General features: G+C 55.7%; 1 protein-coding gene across 2 annotated transcripts in view; it reads left to right on the forward strand.

The window, feature by feature from the left end:
* The first annotated feature begins 8,264 nt into the window (after positions 1–8,264).
* Positions 8,265–13,583, forward strand: part of LOC116956431 (uncharacterized) — a 62,694-nt gene continuing 57,375 nt past the window's right edge. Inside the window, exons 1-2 of one of the 2 annotated variants that reach the window (XM_032978025.2) lie at positions 8,265–8,965; positions 12,516–12,545. In XM_032978025.2, coding sequence (XP_032833916.2) covers positions 8,910–8,965; positions 12,516–12,545 — 86 coding nt within the window. In that variant the 5' untranslated portion in view covers positions 8,265–8,909. The remainder of the gene's footprint in view (positions 8,966–12,515; positions 12,546–13,583) is intronic. The other variant, XM_032978024.2, reaches the window with a different exon arrangement.

Here is a 13,583-nt window from a genome sequence, read left to right on the forward strand (position 1 = left end):
CGCTCCTGCTCGAACAGTCTCCTTTGTTCGGTCCTCGGCGTTAGGGTTTGTTTTAAAGAGAAGAGAACGCAAGGGGGTTGGCGGTGGGGAGGTAACGCACGGACGGCACCCACGCCTGAGACCTCAGAGGAGGAGTTGGAGGCGCTGCTGCTGCTGCTGAACCTGGAGCGTGCCACTAAGAGGTGGGCCCTTGCCATCAGCACCCACCAAAACTAAGCACCTGCCTGGGTAATTTTGTACCATCGGACACTCCACCCCAACAACTCCCAATCGGTGATGGGGCAGTTGTGGAGAGAGTGGAGAGTTTCCCATACCTGGGCAGTGTGCTTATGATTGGCTCCAGTTTAACAGCAGAGGTCTCACTCCGAATCAGTCGAGCGGCAATATCTTTTCATCGGTTGCGTAACGCTGTGTGGAAGCTACCTGGTCTGTCGCTCCGCACGAAGCTTCAGGTCTTCTCGGCCACAGTCATTCCCTCCCTTCTCTACTCTTGCGAAACGTGGACCCCCTTAAATGGAGCATTTTCGCCGGTTAGAAACATTTAGGCTGGCCTGCCTACGATCCATCCTGGGTTTAACCAAACTGGATTGTGTGAGGAGCTCACAAATCCTTGAAAGATCTGGGCAGGGTCCCATCGGTGAGCTCCTCCGGCGGGCAAGGCTGCGTTGGCTGGGTCACGTAGCCCGCATGCCCAGCCACCGCATGCCGAAACAGCTTTTGTCCGGCCGGATCGAGGGGGCTAAACGGGCGCGGCACGGGCTAGAGAAGAGACGGAGTGACGTGGTACAGGAGGACGTGGAGCTGAGTGGACTTGCACGATGACCGGTACAAGCGGCGTCTTTGTATTTTGCTGCGTTTCAAAAAAAAAATGTTTTCAATAAAACTGCACCCTAAAAGGAGGCAGAAAAATAACACCCGGGTGACCTTTTGCGCTGACCTCCCCCCCCCCCACCACCACCACCACCGCCGAAAGGTCAACCACTGCGCGTGAGCTTACACAACACGGCTTGGATTTCAGCCGTGAACGGCGAGCACAACAAGAGAAGCAACGTCGTGCACAATGCCGCGTAGGGGTGCGCCCGCCCGCCATTCACGCCGCATTGTGGAGCTCCGCCGGTGGCAGCCGATCTGCAGTGGCGCGTCACCGGTTCCCAGGTTTTACCTTCCGTGTACCCCTAGCAGCCCCTAGCCCTAGCAGCCCCTACCCCTAGCAGCCCCTACCACTCTCTGTGTACCCCTACCAGCCCCTACCACTCTCTGTGTACCCCTAGCAGCCCCTACCCCTAGCGGCCCCTACCACTCTCTGTGTAGCCCTCCCAGCCCCTACCCCTAGCAGCCCCTACCCCTAGCAGCCCCTACCACTCTCTGTGTAGCCCTCCCAGCCCCTACCACTGTCTGTGTACCCCTACCAGCCCCTACCACTGTGTGTACCCCTACCAGCCCCTACCAGCCCCAACCAATCCCTGTGTACCCCTACCAGCCCCTACCTTTCCCTGTGTACCCCTACCAGCCCCTACCATTCCCTGTGTACCCCTACCAGCCCCTACCACTCCCTGTGTAACCTATCAGCCCCTACCACTGTCTCTGTGTACCCCTACCAGCCCCTACCACTGTCTGTGTACCCCTACCAGCCCCTACCACTCCCTGTGTACCCCTACCAGCCCCTACCACTCCCTGTGTACCCCTACCAGCCCCTACCACTGTCTGTGTAACCTACTAGCCCCTACCACTGTCTGTGTACCCCTAACAGCCCCTACCACTCTCTGTGTACCCCTACCAGCCCCTACCACTGTCTGTGTACCCCTACCAGCACCTACCACTGTCTGTGTAACCTACCAGCCCCTACCACTGTCTGTGTACCCCTACCAGCTCCTACCACTGTCTGTGTACCCCTACCAGTCCCTACCACTGTCTGTGCACCCCTACCAGCCCCTACCACTGTCTCTGTGTACCCCTACCAGCCCCTACCACTCCCTGTGTACCCCTACCAGCCCCTACCACTGTCTGTGTACCCCTAACAGCCCCTACCCCTCTCTGTGTAACCTACCAGCCCCTACCACTGTCTGTGTAGCCCTACCAGCCCCTACCACTCCCTATGTACCCCTACCAGCCCCTACCACTCCCTGTGTACCCCTACCAGCCCCTGCCACTGTCTGTGTACCCCTAACAGCCCCTACCACTCTCTGTGTACCCCTACCAGCCCCTACCACTGTCTGTGTACCCCTACCAGCCCCTACCCCTCTCTGTGTAACCTACCAGCCCCTACCACTCCCTGTGTAACCTACCAGCCCCTACCACTCTCTGTGTACCCCTACCAGCCCTTACCACTCCCTGTGTACCCGTACCAGCCCCTACCACTCCGTGTGTACCCCTACCAGTCCCTACCACTCTCTGTGTACCCCTACCAGCCCCTACCGCTGTCTGTGTACCCCTACCAGCCCCTACCACTCCCTGTGTACCCCTACCAGCCCCTGTCTGTGTACCCCTACCAGCCCCTACCACTGTCTCTGTGTACCCCTACCAGTCCCTACCCCCTCTGTGTACCCCTACCAGCCCCTACCACTGTCTGCGAGATGCCCTTTATCGGGGTGGCTGCGAGACGCGGCCGGATTATTTTCCAAGGAAAATCATCGACAACGCAAATTTAGGCACGGGCAACGCAATTTACAGCTTTATTTCTTCCTCATTAAACCCCTCCATGTCGCTATCGACATTACACTGTACATGCTTCGTAACGATTGAAACCCAAAGGGGTGCAGGTCTGCAGCAAAGTTTCAGAACCTACTGCTCTGGACCAAACTTTTTTTCCCCTTTCAGTTCCACGTCAACAGAACCGTGCGAATCGCTCGCTTTAAACCCCCTCCCCACCCACCCGAAGAAACGTCGCATCCTGAGCACTGCACACACTAAAAGAACGGATTCACGCCTTGGTCTTCTCCCGCGTTGAGTTGCGCGAACTGCCCTGCGTTTTGGAAGCCCGAGGAAGGCCCCAAACAGGTTGCGGTTTTGATTTAAAGCTTTCGTGACTGCAGGGATTCATATTCTTGGTTCTTTCGGTAAAGTCACCACCAACGTAGAAGGGAAACAATAAAATAATTTAAAAAAATATATAAAACAATAAAATTCTCACGACGTTTCGACTGCAACACAAGAAGCAATCATCATCAGGTGTGAAAACCACAGCAAGAAAGTTTGAAAAAAGTGGCGGTGTTTTTTATTAACGTTAGCACCACGGAGAGCGATTCGTTCATGAGGCTATCCACATAAACACACACAGAGACAATTTCAACAGAGAAGATGGATTCTGGCTTAGCAATCATTGGAAGGATTTGATAAACCATTTCGGATCTTAATTGATTGTTCACGCTTACGGTGGCTTTCAGACCGCATCCATTATTTTCGTCTCCCCCCTCCTCTTTTCCGAACATAGATGGACTCGTCCATCTGAACAAACTGTCAAATCGCTCTCCGTGGTGCTAACGTTAATAAAAAAAACACCGCCACTTTTTTTCAAATGTTCTTGCTGTGGTTTTCACACCTGATGATGATTGCTGCTTGTGGTTGCAGTCGAAACGTCGTGAGAATTTTATCGTTTTATATTTTTATTATTTTATTGTTTCCCTTCTACGTGGTGGTGACTTTACCGAAAAGAACCAAGAATATAGGTTGCAGTTTGTTCAAAATCGTGGCCTCCACGGTGGTGCCGACTGGAACAACCCCTTCAAGGTCCACATGACGACTCTGCGCTGCTGTTACCGCCACTGGCTCCCTGTTCCTAACCCCCCGCGATTGATTTCAAGAATCGTCTTGCTGCTACGCAAGGCCTTAAACGGACCTGCTCCTACCCGACTCTCCGTGACCTTCCCTTCGGCCGCGAATATTCCCCAGGGCATCACCGAGACCCTCGGTGTCACCACGGGCTCGAGGCATCGCACCTGCAGGGGCGGTGATGGTGGATTCGCAATTGCGACACCTGAATTGTGGCACTGCTTGGACCCGTCCAGGTCATGGGTGGGTGAGAGGGGGGTGAGGGTGGGGAGGGGGTGAGGGGTGAGGGTGGGGGGGGTGAGGGTGGGGGGGTGAGGGTGGGGGGGTGAGGGTGGGGGGGGTGGGGGGGTGAGGGTGGAGGGTGAGGGTGGGGGGGTGAGGGTGGGGGGGTGAGGGTGGGGGGTGAGGGTGGGGGGGGTGGGGGGGTGAGGGTGGGGGGGTGAGGGTGGGGGGGTGAGGGTGGGGGGTGAGGGTGGGGGGTGAGGGTGGGGGGTGAGGGTGGGGGGTGAGGGTGGGGGGTGAGGGTGGGGGGTGAGGGTGGGGGTGGGGGGGTGAGGGTGGGGGGGGTGAGGGTGGGGGGGGGTGAGGGTGAGGGGGGGGTGAGGGTGGGGGGGGTGAGGGTGGGGGGGGTGAGGGTGGGGGGGTGAGGGTGGGGGGGTGAGGGTGGGGGGGGTGAAGGTGGGGGGGGGTGACCATCAACGGCGTTTGTCTTCTCCGTCACCTCTCGACGAGGCCGCTTCCCACGTGGGGAGCTGCGTGACGCGGCGTGACGCGGCGTGACGCGGCGTGACGCGGCGTGACGCGGCGTGGCGCGTGCGTCAGCGCCACGGGAGAGACAAAGGCGTGCGGGCGTGCGGGCCGCGTGACCCCCACCCACCACCCACCCCGTTCCCGTGCGTCCCAGTGCCGGCCTTCACAGGGGGTGCTGCTGCCACTCGCTACTACGCACAGCACGTGCCCCAACAGCCTGCTACAGGCTACACGATCTCTGTCCTTGTGTGTCTGTGTGCGGGGAGCGGTGGTGCAGCGGTTAGCGCGCTCCGAAGCCGGCCGCCCGAGTTCGATTCCCGCTCACGGCCAACAACACCCAGTGACGATCATCAGAACCGGAGCTGGGCCTCATCCACTAGGTCGACTCAGCCTCAAGCGAGTACGTGGCGCGGTTGTGCATAAACGCCGCCAACTGGGGAGACAAAGGCGGCCGGGCGTGGTGGTTAACCACCCACCCTCTCGTGCGCCGTGCCGGCCTTCATACGTGCACTTGCCCCAGCAGTCGGTGAAGGCCATACGGGGAATCTTTGTCTCCGCATGCACGCGCGTGACTCCCTAATTGTGAAGGATGCAACACATTTGAGAGCGAGTCACGCCCCTGCTGAAAGGATGCTGATGATGCTGCTGCTGCTGCTGGCGCCTCAGCTGTGCGTGACCACATCGCCCCATCGTCACCACCCCCCCCCGCCCAAATGCCACGGGTGAAGAGGACCCATTGAAGGGAGCACGCGCGGCGAGAGGCAGAGGCGCAGCGCCTGCAATTGCCGGGACGATTGATGACCTGAGGTAGCTCGTGAAAGTCACCGAAGGTCGGAGTGGTCGACAGACGAGCGGTGTGACGGAGCGGTGTGACTGTGCGGTGTGACGGAGCGGTGTGACGGAGCGAGTGACGGAGCGAGCGACAGAGCGGAGTGACGGAGCGGTGTGACTGTGCGGTGTGACGGAGCGGTGTGACGGAGCGGTGTGACAGAGCGAGTGATACAGCGGTGTGATGGAGCGAGTGATAGAGCGGAGTGACGGAGCAGTGTGATGGAGCGGTGTGACGGAGCGATGTGACGGAGCGGAGTGACGGAGCGGTGTGACGGAGCGGTGTGACGGAGTGAGTGACGGAGCGGAGTGACGGAGCGGTGTGACAGAGCGATGTGACGGAGCGGAGTGACGGAGCGGAGTGACGGAGCGGTGTGACGGAGCGGTGTGACGGAGTGAGTGACGGAGCGGAGTGACGGAGCGGAGTGATGGAGCAGTGTGATGGAGCGGTGTGACGGAGCGGAGTGACGGAGCGGAGTGACGGAGCGGTGTGACGGAGTGAGTGACGGAGCGGTGTGACGGAGCGATGTGACGGAGCGGAGTGACGGAGCGGAGTGACGGAGCGGTGTGACAGAGCGGTGTCACTGAGCGGTGTGACGGAGCGGAGTGACGGAGCAGTGTGACTGAGCGGTGTGACGGAGCGGAGTGACGGAGCAGTGTGATGGAGCGGTGTGACGGAGCGATGTGACGGAGCGGAGTGACGGGGCGGTGTGACAGAGCGGTGTGACGGAGTGAGTGACGGAGCGGAGTGACGGAGCAGTGTGATGGAGCGATGTGACGGAGCAGAGTGACGGGGCGGTGTGACGGTGCGGTGTGACGGAGTGAGTGACGGAGCGGAGTGACGGAGCGGTGTGACGGAGCGATGTGACGGAGCGGAGTGACGGAGCGGAGTGACGGAGCGGTGTGACGGAGCGGTGTGACGGAGTGAGTGACGGAGCGGAGTGACGGAGCGGAGTGATGGAGCAGTGTGATGGAGCGGTGTGACGGAGCGATGTGACGGAGCGGAGTGACGGGGCGGTGTGACGGAGCGGTGTGACGGAGCGGTGTGACGGAGTGAGTGACGGAGCGGAGTGACGGAGCGGAGTGATGGAGCAGTGTGATGGAGCGGGTGACGGAGCGATGTGACGGAGCGGAGTGACGGAGCGGAGTGACGGAGCGGTGTGACGGAGTGAGTGACGGAGCGGTGTGACGGAGCGGTGTGACAGAGCGGTGTGACTGAGCGGTGTGACGGAGCGGAGTGACGGAGCAGTGTGATGGAGCGGTGTGACGGAGCGGTGTGACAGAGTGGTGTGACGGAGCGGTGTGACGGAGCGGTGTGATGGAGCGAGCGACAGAGCGGTGTGACTGAGCGGTGTGACGGAGTGGAGTGACAGAGCAGAGTGATGGAGCGGTGTGACAGAGCGGTGTGACAGAGTGGTGTGACGGAGCGGTGTGACAGAGCGAGTGAAGGAGCGGTGTGACAGAGCGGTATGACGGAGCGAGCAACAGAGTGGTGTGACGGAGCGGTGTGACGGAGCGGTGTGACAGAGTTCGATTCCCGCTCACCGCCAACGCCAACCACCGCTGATGATTCATCTGAACCGGTCCTGGGCCTCCTGTCCCCCTAGGTCGACTCAGCCTCAAATGAGTACCTGGTGCGGTTCGCTATAAACGTCGCCACTGGGGGAGACAAAGGCGGCCGTGCGCGCCTTCAAAGATTGCTCCCTAACAGAACCCTGCTGCCTGTTAAGGCCAAACGGAAGATTCTTTGTATTGCCTTTTGTCATTTAAAGTGACTTCACTCACACACTCACACACACGCACGCACGCGCGCGCCGCTCTGAACAATAGGGATAAAGAATAGATCTCGTTTCATGAGCAGCGATTTCCCTGGCCCACCTATCGGCACGAAGCCTTACAAGTTGCAGCGTTTCTCTTCAATTCGACTCTTTTGTCTGCCTCGCGGGTGTCCGTGCGTAGCGAGATGCACACACACTCACGCACACAGGCATACAGGCACGCACACACACATACACAGGCACGCACAGGCACACACACACACACACACGCGCGCGCGCGCACAATCGCAAAGATAAAGACAAAGATCCCCCGTATAGCCTGAACAGACCGTGGGTGTGTGGGTGGGTGGCCAGCTGTACGCCAGGTCGTCTTTGTTTTCACACACACACGCACACACACACACCAACACAGGCACGCACAGACAGGCACGCACCCACACACAGACACACACATACAGGCACACACACCCAGACACACGCACACACACAGGCACACACACAGGCACACACGCACAGGCACACACACACAGGCACACAGGCACGCACAGACAGGCACGCACACACACACACAGGCACGCACAGACAGGCACGCACACACACACAGACACACGCACACACACACGCAAACACACACACCAACACAGGCACGCACAGACAGGCACGCACACACACAGACACACGCACACACACAGGCACACGCACAGGCACACACAGGCACACACAGGCACACACACACAGGCACACACGCACAGGCACGCACAGGCACGCACACACACACAGGCACACACAGGCACGCACAGGCACACAGGCACACACAGGCACACACAAAACAAAGCTCCCCCATATAGCCTTAACAGACTGTAGAGGCAAGTGCTGTTAGCGAGCACCTATGAAGGCCGGAACGGTACACGAGGGGGTTGGTGGCCGGCACCACGCCCGACCGCCTTTGTCTCCCCAGTGGCGATGTTTACACACCGAACCAGGTACTCACTTGAGGCCGAGTTGACCTAAGGGAGGCCCGGGACCGGTTCAGATAATCGTCGCTGGTGTTGGCCGTGAGCGGAAATCGAACCCGGGTCGCCAGGTTCATAGCGCAGCGTAGCGCTAACCGCTACACTATCGCTCCCCATTACAGGCACACACACGCACACACACACACAGGCACACACACACATACGCACACAGCCACCCACACAAACACACAGGCACACACACAGGCACACACACACAGGCACACACACACAGGCACGCACACACACACACGCACACACACACAGGCACACACACAGACACACACACACACACATACGCACACAGCCACCCACACAAACACACAGGCGCACACACACAGGCACAAACACGCACAGGCACAGGCACACACAGGCACACACACACACACAGGCAGAGGCACACACAGGCACACACACACACAAACACACAGGCACACACACGCGCACACACACACACGCACGCACACAGCCACCCACACAAACACACGCGCGCCCACCACACCCTGCCGCACATCCTCCCCCCATTGTATCAGCCAGACATATAAGCCGCCTACCTGAGCCGTGATCTCTCAACCCACGGAACGGATAGCTCACGCACAGCTTCGCTGTCCGACCCCATCACGCAATCAACTGCAGCAGTGATCAACACGGACACAAGTCCCTCACTCGGCTGACTCAAGCCGCACACATCCAGACACACCGCGCTCGTAACAGACACGGACACCACCCCCACCGCTCCGTTCATTCGACGTCGCTCGACCCGAAGATAACAAAGATGGGAAGATCAACGTTAGTCCTGACAGTGGCGTTGGCAGTGCTTTATCTTGTTGCGTAAGTACCGGCAACCTCTCTCCTTTGCTTCTGCACGTGGTGTTGTTGTGTGCGTTGCACGTGGTGGTGGTGTTGTGTGCGTTGCACGTGGTGGTGGTGTTGTGTGCGTTGCACGTGGTGATATTGTGTGCGTTGCACGTGGTGGTGTATGCGTGGCACGTGGTGTTGTGTGCGTTGCACGTGCCACTAAGAGGTGGGGCCTTACCATCAACCCCACCAAAACTAAGCACCTGCCTGGGTATTTTGTACCATTGGACACTCCACCCCCACAACTCCCAATCGGTGATGGGCCAGTTGTGGAGAGAGTGGAGAGTTTCCCATACCTGGGCAGTGTGCTCATGACCGGCTCCAGTTTAACAGCAGAGGTCTCACTTCGAATCAGTCGAGCGGCAATATCTTTTCATCGGTTGCGTAACGCTGTGTGGAAGCTACCTGGTCTGTCGCTCCGCACGAAGCTTCAGGTTTAACCAGGCTGGATTGTGTGAGGAGCTCACAAATATTGGGCAAAGTTCCATCGGTGAGCTCCTCCGGCAGGCAAGGCTGCGTTGGCTGGGTCACGTAGCCCGCATGCCCAGCCACCGCATGCCGAAACAGCTATTGTTCGGCCGGATCGAGGGGGCTAAACGGGCGCAGCACGGGCTAGAGAGGAGATGGAGTGATGTGGTACAGGAGGACGTGGAGCTGAGTGGACTTGCCGATGACTGGTACCAGCGGTGTCAAGATCGGCCTCAGTGGAGGAGGCTCGTGAAGGATGCTACTGGGCAGTTGGAGGCAGTCGCCCTCCAACAACAACGGAAGGCGAGCGGAGCGCCGGGTGGCTAAAGCACAGCAAGTTGGCACAGTAGGGGGCACAGGTGGTGCATCAGCCAGTCATCTCAGTCATCTCAGTCAGTCGACCCGTGGCACCTGGGTCTGCCCGGTGACCTCCTGCCAGCGGGCGTTCGACACTTCACGTGGCCTCAAGGTGCACATGGCCTGGCACAAGCGTCGTGGTGACGTCACCGCCACTTAGTGGCGAATGGCGGTTGTTGTTACACGTGGTGTTGTATGCGTTACACGTGGTGTTGTATGCGTTGCACGTGGTGGTGTATGCGTTGCACGTGGTGTTGTATGCGTTGCACGTGGTGTTGTATGCGTTGCACGTGGTGTTGTGTGCGTTGCACGTGGTGTTGTGTGCGTTGCAACGTGCGCGTGTTGAACTTCTTTCGCGCCGTACGGAGCACAACCGTGCCGATCGGAGGTGCGGTGGGTGGTCAACAAACTTCAGCGGTGGAGCGGTGGCGCAGCGGTTAGCGCCACGCTGCGCCTCGAAACCCGCTGACCCGAGCCTCGATTCCCGCTCACGGCCAACGCCACCGGTGGCGATTATCTGAACCGCTACCGGGCCGGCCCCTAGGTCCACTCAGCCTCAAATGATTACCTGGTGCGGCGTGTGAGAACATCGGCGCTGGGGGGAGACAAAGGCGGCCGGGCGTGGTTGCTGGCCACCCACCCCCTCGTGTGCCACCGTGCCGGCCTTCACAGGTGCTGCTACTCGCTAACAGCGCTTGCCCCAACAGCCTGTTACAGGCTACACGGGGGATCTTTGCGTCTCTTGCTGCATGTTACGTTGAACTTCTTTCGCGCCGTACGTAGTCCAACCGTGCTAGTCGGAGGCGCGGGGTGAAGGGCAAGACGCTTCAGCGGGGAGCGGTGGCGCAGCGGTTAGCGCACTGCGCTACGAACCCGTTGACCCGAGTTCGAAGTCCCGCTCCCATGAGCAGCACCAGTGACGATGATCTGAATCGGTCCGGGGCCTCCCCTAGGACCACTCACACATTTTGAATCGGCGTCGTCCGTTTTAGGGTGATTTCGCTGCAGCCGTGATGTTGAGCGGCTCTCATTTGTGATCGCCAGGGTATCTGCATTTTTAAAAGAGTTACACAACTCAGTGGAGCCTTACCTGGTAGTAATCTAAAATATGCGGGGGTTATGGCATCATTTAGCTGTCAGAAACTTGGTAAACCAGGGTAGTCATCAGTCTACAAAAGTAGTCAAATGTGTCGTTAAATCTGGCACAGACAATCAGTAAGGGGTTTGTCACGTGAACAAAACGTGGCCAATTCGTTACTAGTACAGCACTAACCGGTTGTGTGGTTTGGAGAGTAAACCCACTGCAACATTTAGAATTAATGTGTGTAGTGTATAGTGTAGTCTATAGTATAGTGTAGTCTATAGTAGTGTATAGTGTAGTGTATAGTATAGTGTAGTCTATAATGTAGTGTATAGTGTAGTGTATAGTGTAGTGTTTAGTGGTAGTGTATAGTGTAGTGTACTAGTACAGCAGTAACCGGTTTTGTGGTTGGAGAATAAACCCACTACAACATTTACAATTATAGTGTAGTGTATAGTGTATTGTGTAGTGTATAGTATAGTAGTGTATAGTAGTGTATAGTGTAGTGTATAGTAGTGTATAGTGGAGTGTATAGTGTAGTTTACAGCGTAGTGTATAGTAGTGTATAGTGTAGTGTATAGTAGTGTATAGTGTAGTGTATAGTTTAGTGTATAGCAGTGTATATTGTAGTGTATAGTGTAGTGTATAGCGTAGTGTATAGTAGTGTATAGTGTAGTGGATAGTGTAGTGTATAGTAGTGTATAGTGTAGTGTAGTGTGTAGTGTAGTGTATAGTAGTGTATAGTGTAGTGTATAGTGTATTGTATAGTGTAGTGTGTAGTGTAGTGTATAGTAGTGTATAGTGTAGTGTATAGTGTAGTGTATAATGTAGTGTATAGTAGTGTATGGTGCAGTGTATAGTGTAGTGTATAGTGTAGTATATAGTAGTGTATAGTGAAGTGTATAGTGTAGTATACTAGTTCAGCACTAGCAGGTTGTGTGTTGGAGAGTAAACCCACTGCAACATTTACAATTATAGTGTAGTGTATAGTAGTGTATAGTGTAGTGTATAGTGTAATGTATAGTAGTGTATAGTGTAGTGTATAGTAGTGTATAGTGAAGTGTATAGCGTAGTGTATACTGTAGTGTATAGTGCAGTGTACTAGTTCAGCACTAACAGGTTGTGTGTTGGAGAGTAAACCCACTGCAACATTTACAATTATAATGTAGTATATAGTAGTGTATAGTGAAGTGTATAGCGTAGTGTTGAGTGAAGTGTATAGTGTAGTGTATAATGTAGTGTATAATGTAGTGTATAGTAGTGTGTAGTGTAGTGTGTAGTGTAGTGTATAATGCAGTGTACTAGTTCAGCACTAGCAGTTTGAGTATTGGAGAGTAAACCCACTGCAACATTTTACACATTTGAGAAGCCGTGACGAATCAACAACCAGCTCCATCAGGCGATTTGCCAGAATTACGGAGAAGTCCTCCTGTTGTTGTCGAGGTGTTACGACTCGTTTTGTCGACTGCTGCCCTCTGACAGCTGCCAACCTTACGCCCCTTACTTGACATCTGTGAAGAGAAGAGCTTCATAGCTCATCGGATTTTTTTGCAGGCATAAATACAAATTCTGACTCTAATTGTTGTCGTTGTTGTTGTTGTTGTTGTCCCTCCGCAGGCCGACAGAAGGCCAACTCCGACCTGATGGGTGAGTGTCGCGTCAACCACCTTGTGTCCTCGTACACAACTCACAGTCCACACTCAATACTGCCACTCATAGACTCAACACTGCCACTCATAGACTCAACACTGCACCATAGACTCAACACTGCCACTCATAGACTCAACACTGCACCATAGACTCAACACTGCACCATAGACTCAACACTGCACCATAGACTCAACACTGCCACTCATAGACTCAACACTGCTCATAGACTCAACACTGCACTATAGACTCAACACTGCACCATAGACTCAACACTGCACCATAGACTCAACACTGCACCATAGACTCAACACTGCACCATAGACTCAACACTGCACCATAGACTCAACACTGCACCAAAGACTCAAAACTGCACCAAAGACTCAACACTGCCACTCATAGACTCAACACTGACACTCATAGACTCAACACTGCACTATAGACTCAACACTGCACCATAGACTCAACACTGCACCATAGACTCAACACTGCACCATAGACTCAACACTGCACCATAGACTCAACACTGCACCAAAGACTCAAAACTGCACCAAAGACTCAACACTGCCACTCATAGACTCAACACTGCCACTCATAGACTCAACACTGCACCATAGACTCAACACTGCCACTCATAGACTCAACACTGCACCATAGACTCAACACTGCTCATAGACTCAACACTGCACCATAGACTCAACACTGCCACTCATAGACTCAACACTGCCACTCATAGACTCAACACTGCACCATAGACTCAACACTGCCACTCATAGACTCAACACTGCACCATAGACTCAACACTGCATCATAGACTCAACACTGCCACTCATAGACTCAACGCTGCCACTCATAGACTCAACACTGCACCATAGACTCAACACTGCATCATAGACTCAACACTGCTCATAGACTCAACACTGCCACTCATAGACTCAACACTGCACCATAGACTCGACACTGCCACTCATAGACTCAACACTGCTCATAGACTCAGCACTGCCACTCATAGACTCAACACTGCACCATAGACTCAAC

The sequence above is a fragment of the Petromyzon marinus genome, chromosome 65 (assembly GCF_048934315.1).
Source record: "Petromyzon marinus isolate PM22_M1 ecotype Great Lakes invasive population chromosome 65, UKy_Petmar_22M1.pri1.0, whole genome shotgun sequence".
Classification (NCBI taxonomy): Eukaryota; Metazoa; Chordata; class Hyperoartia; order Petromyzontiformes; family Petromyzontidae; genus Petromyzon; species Petromyzon marinus.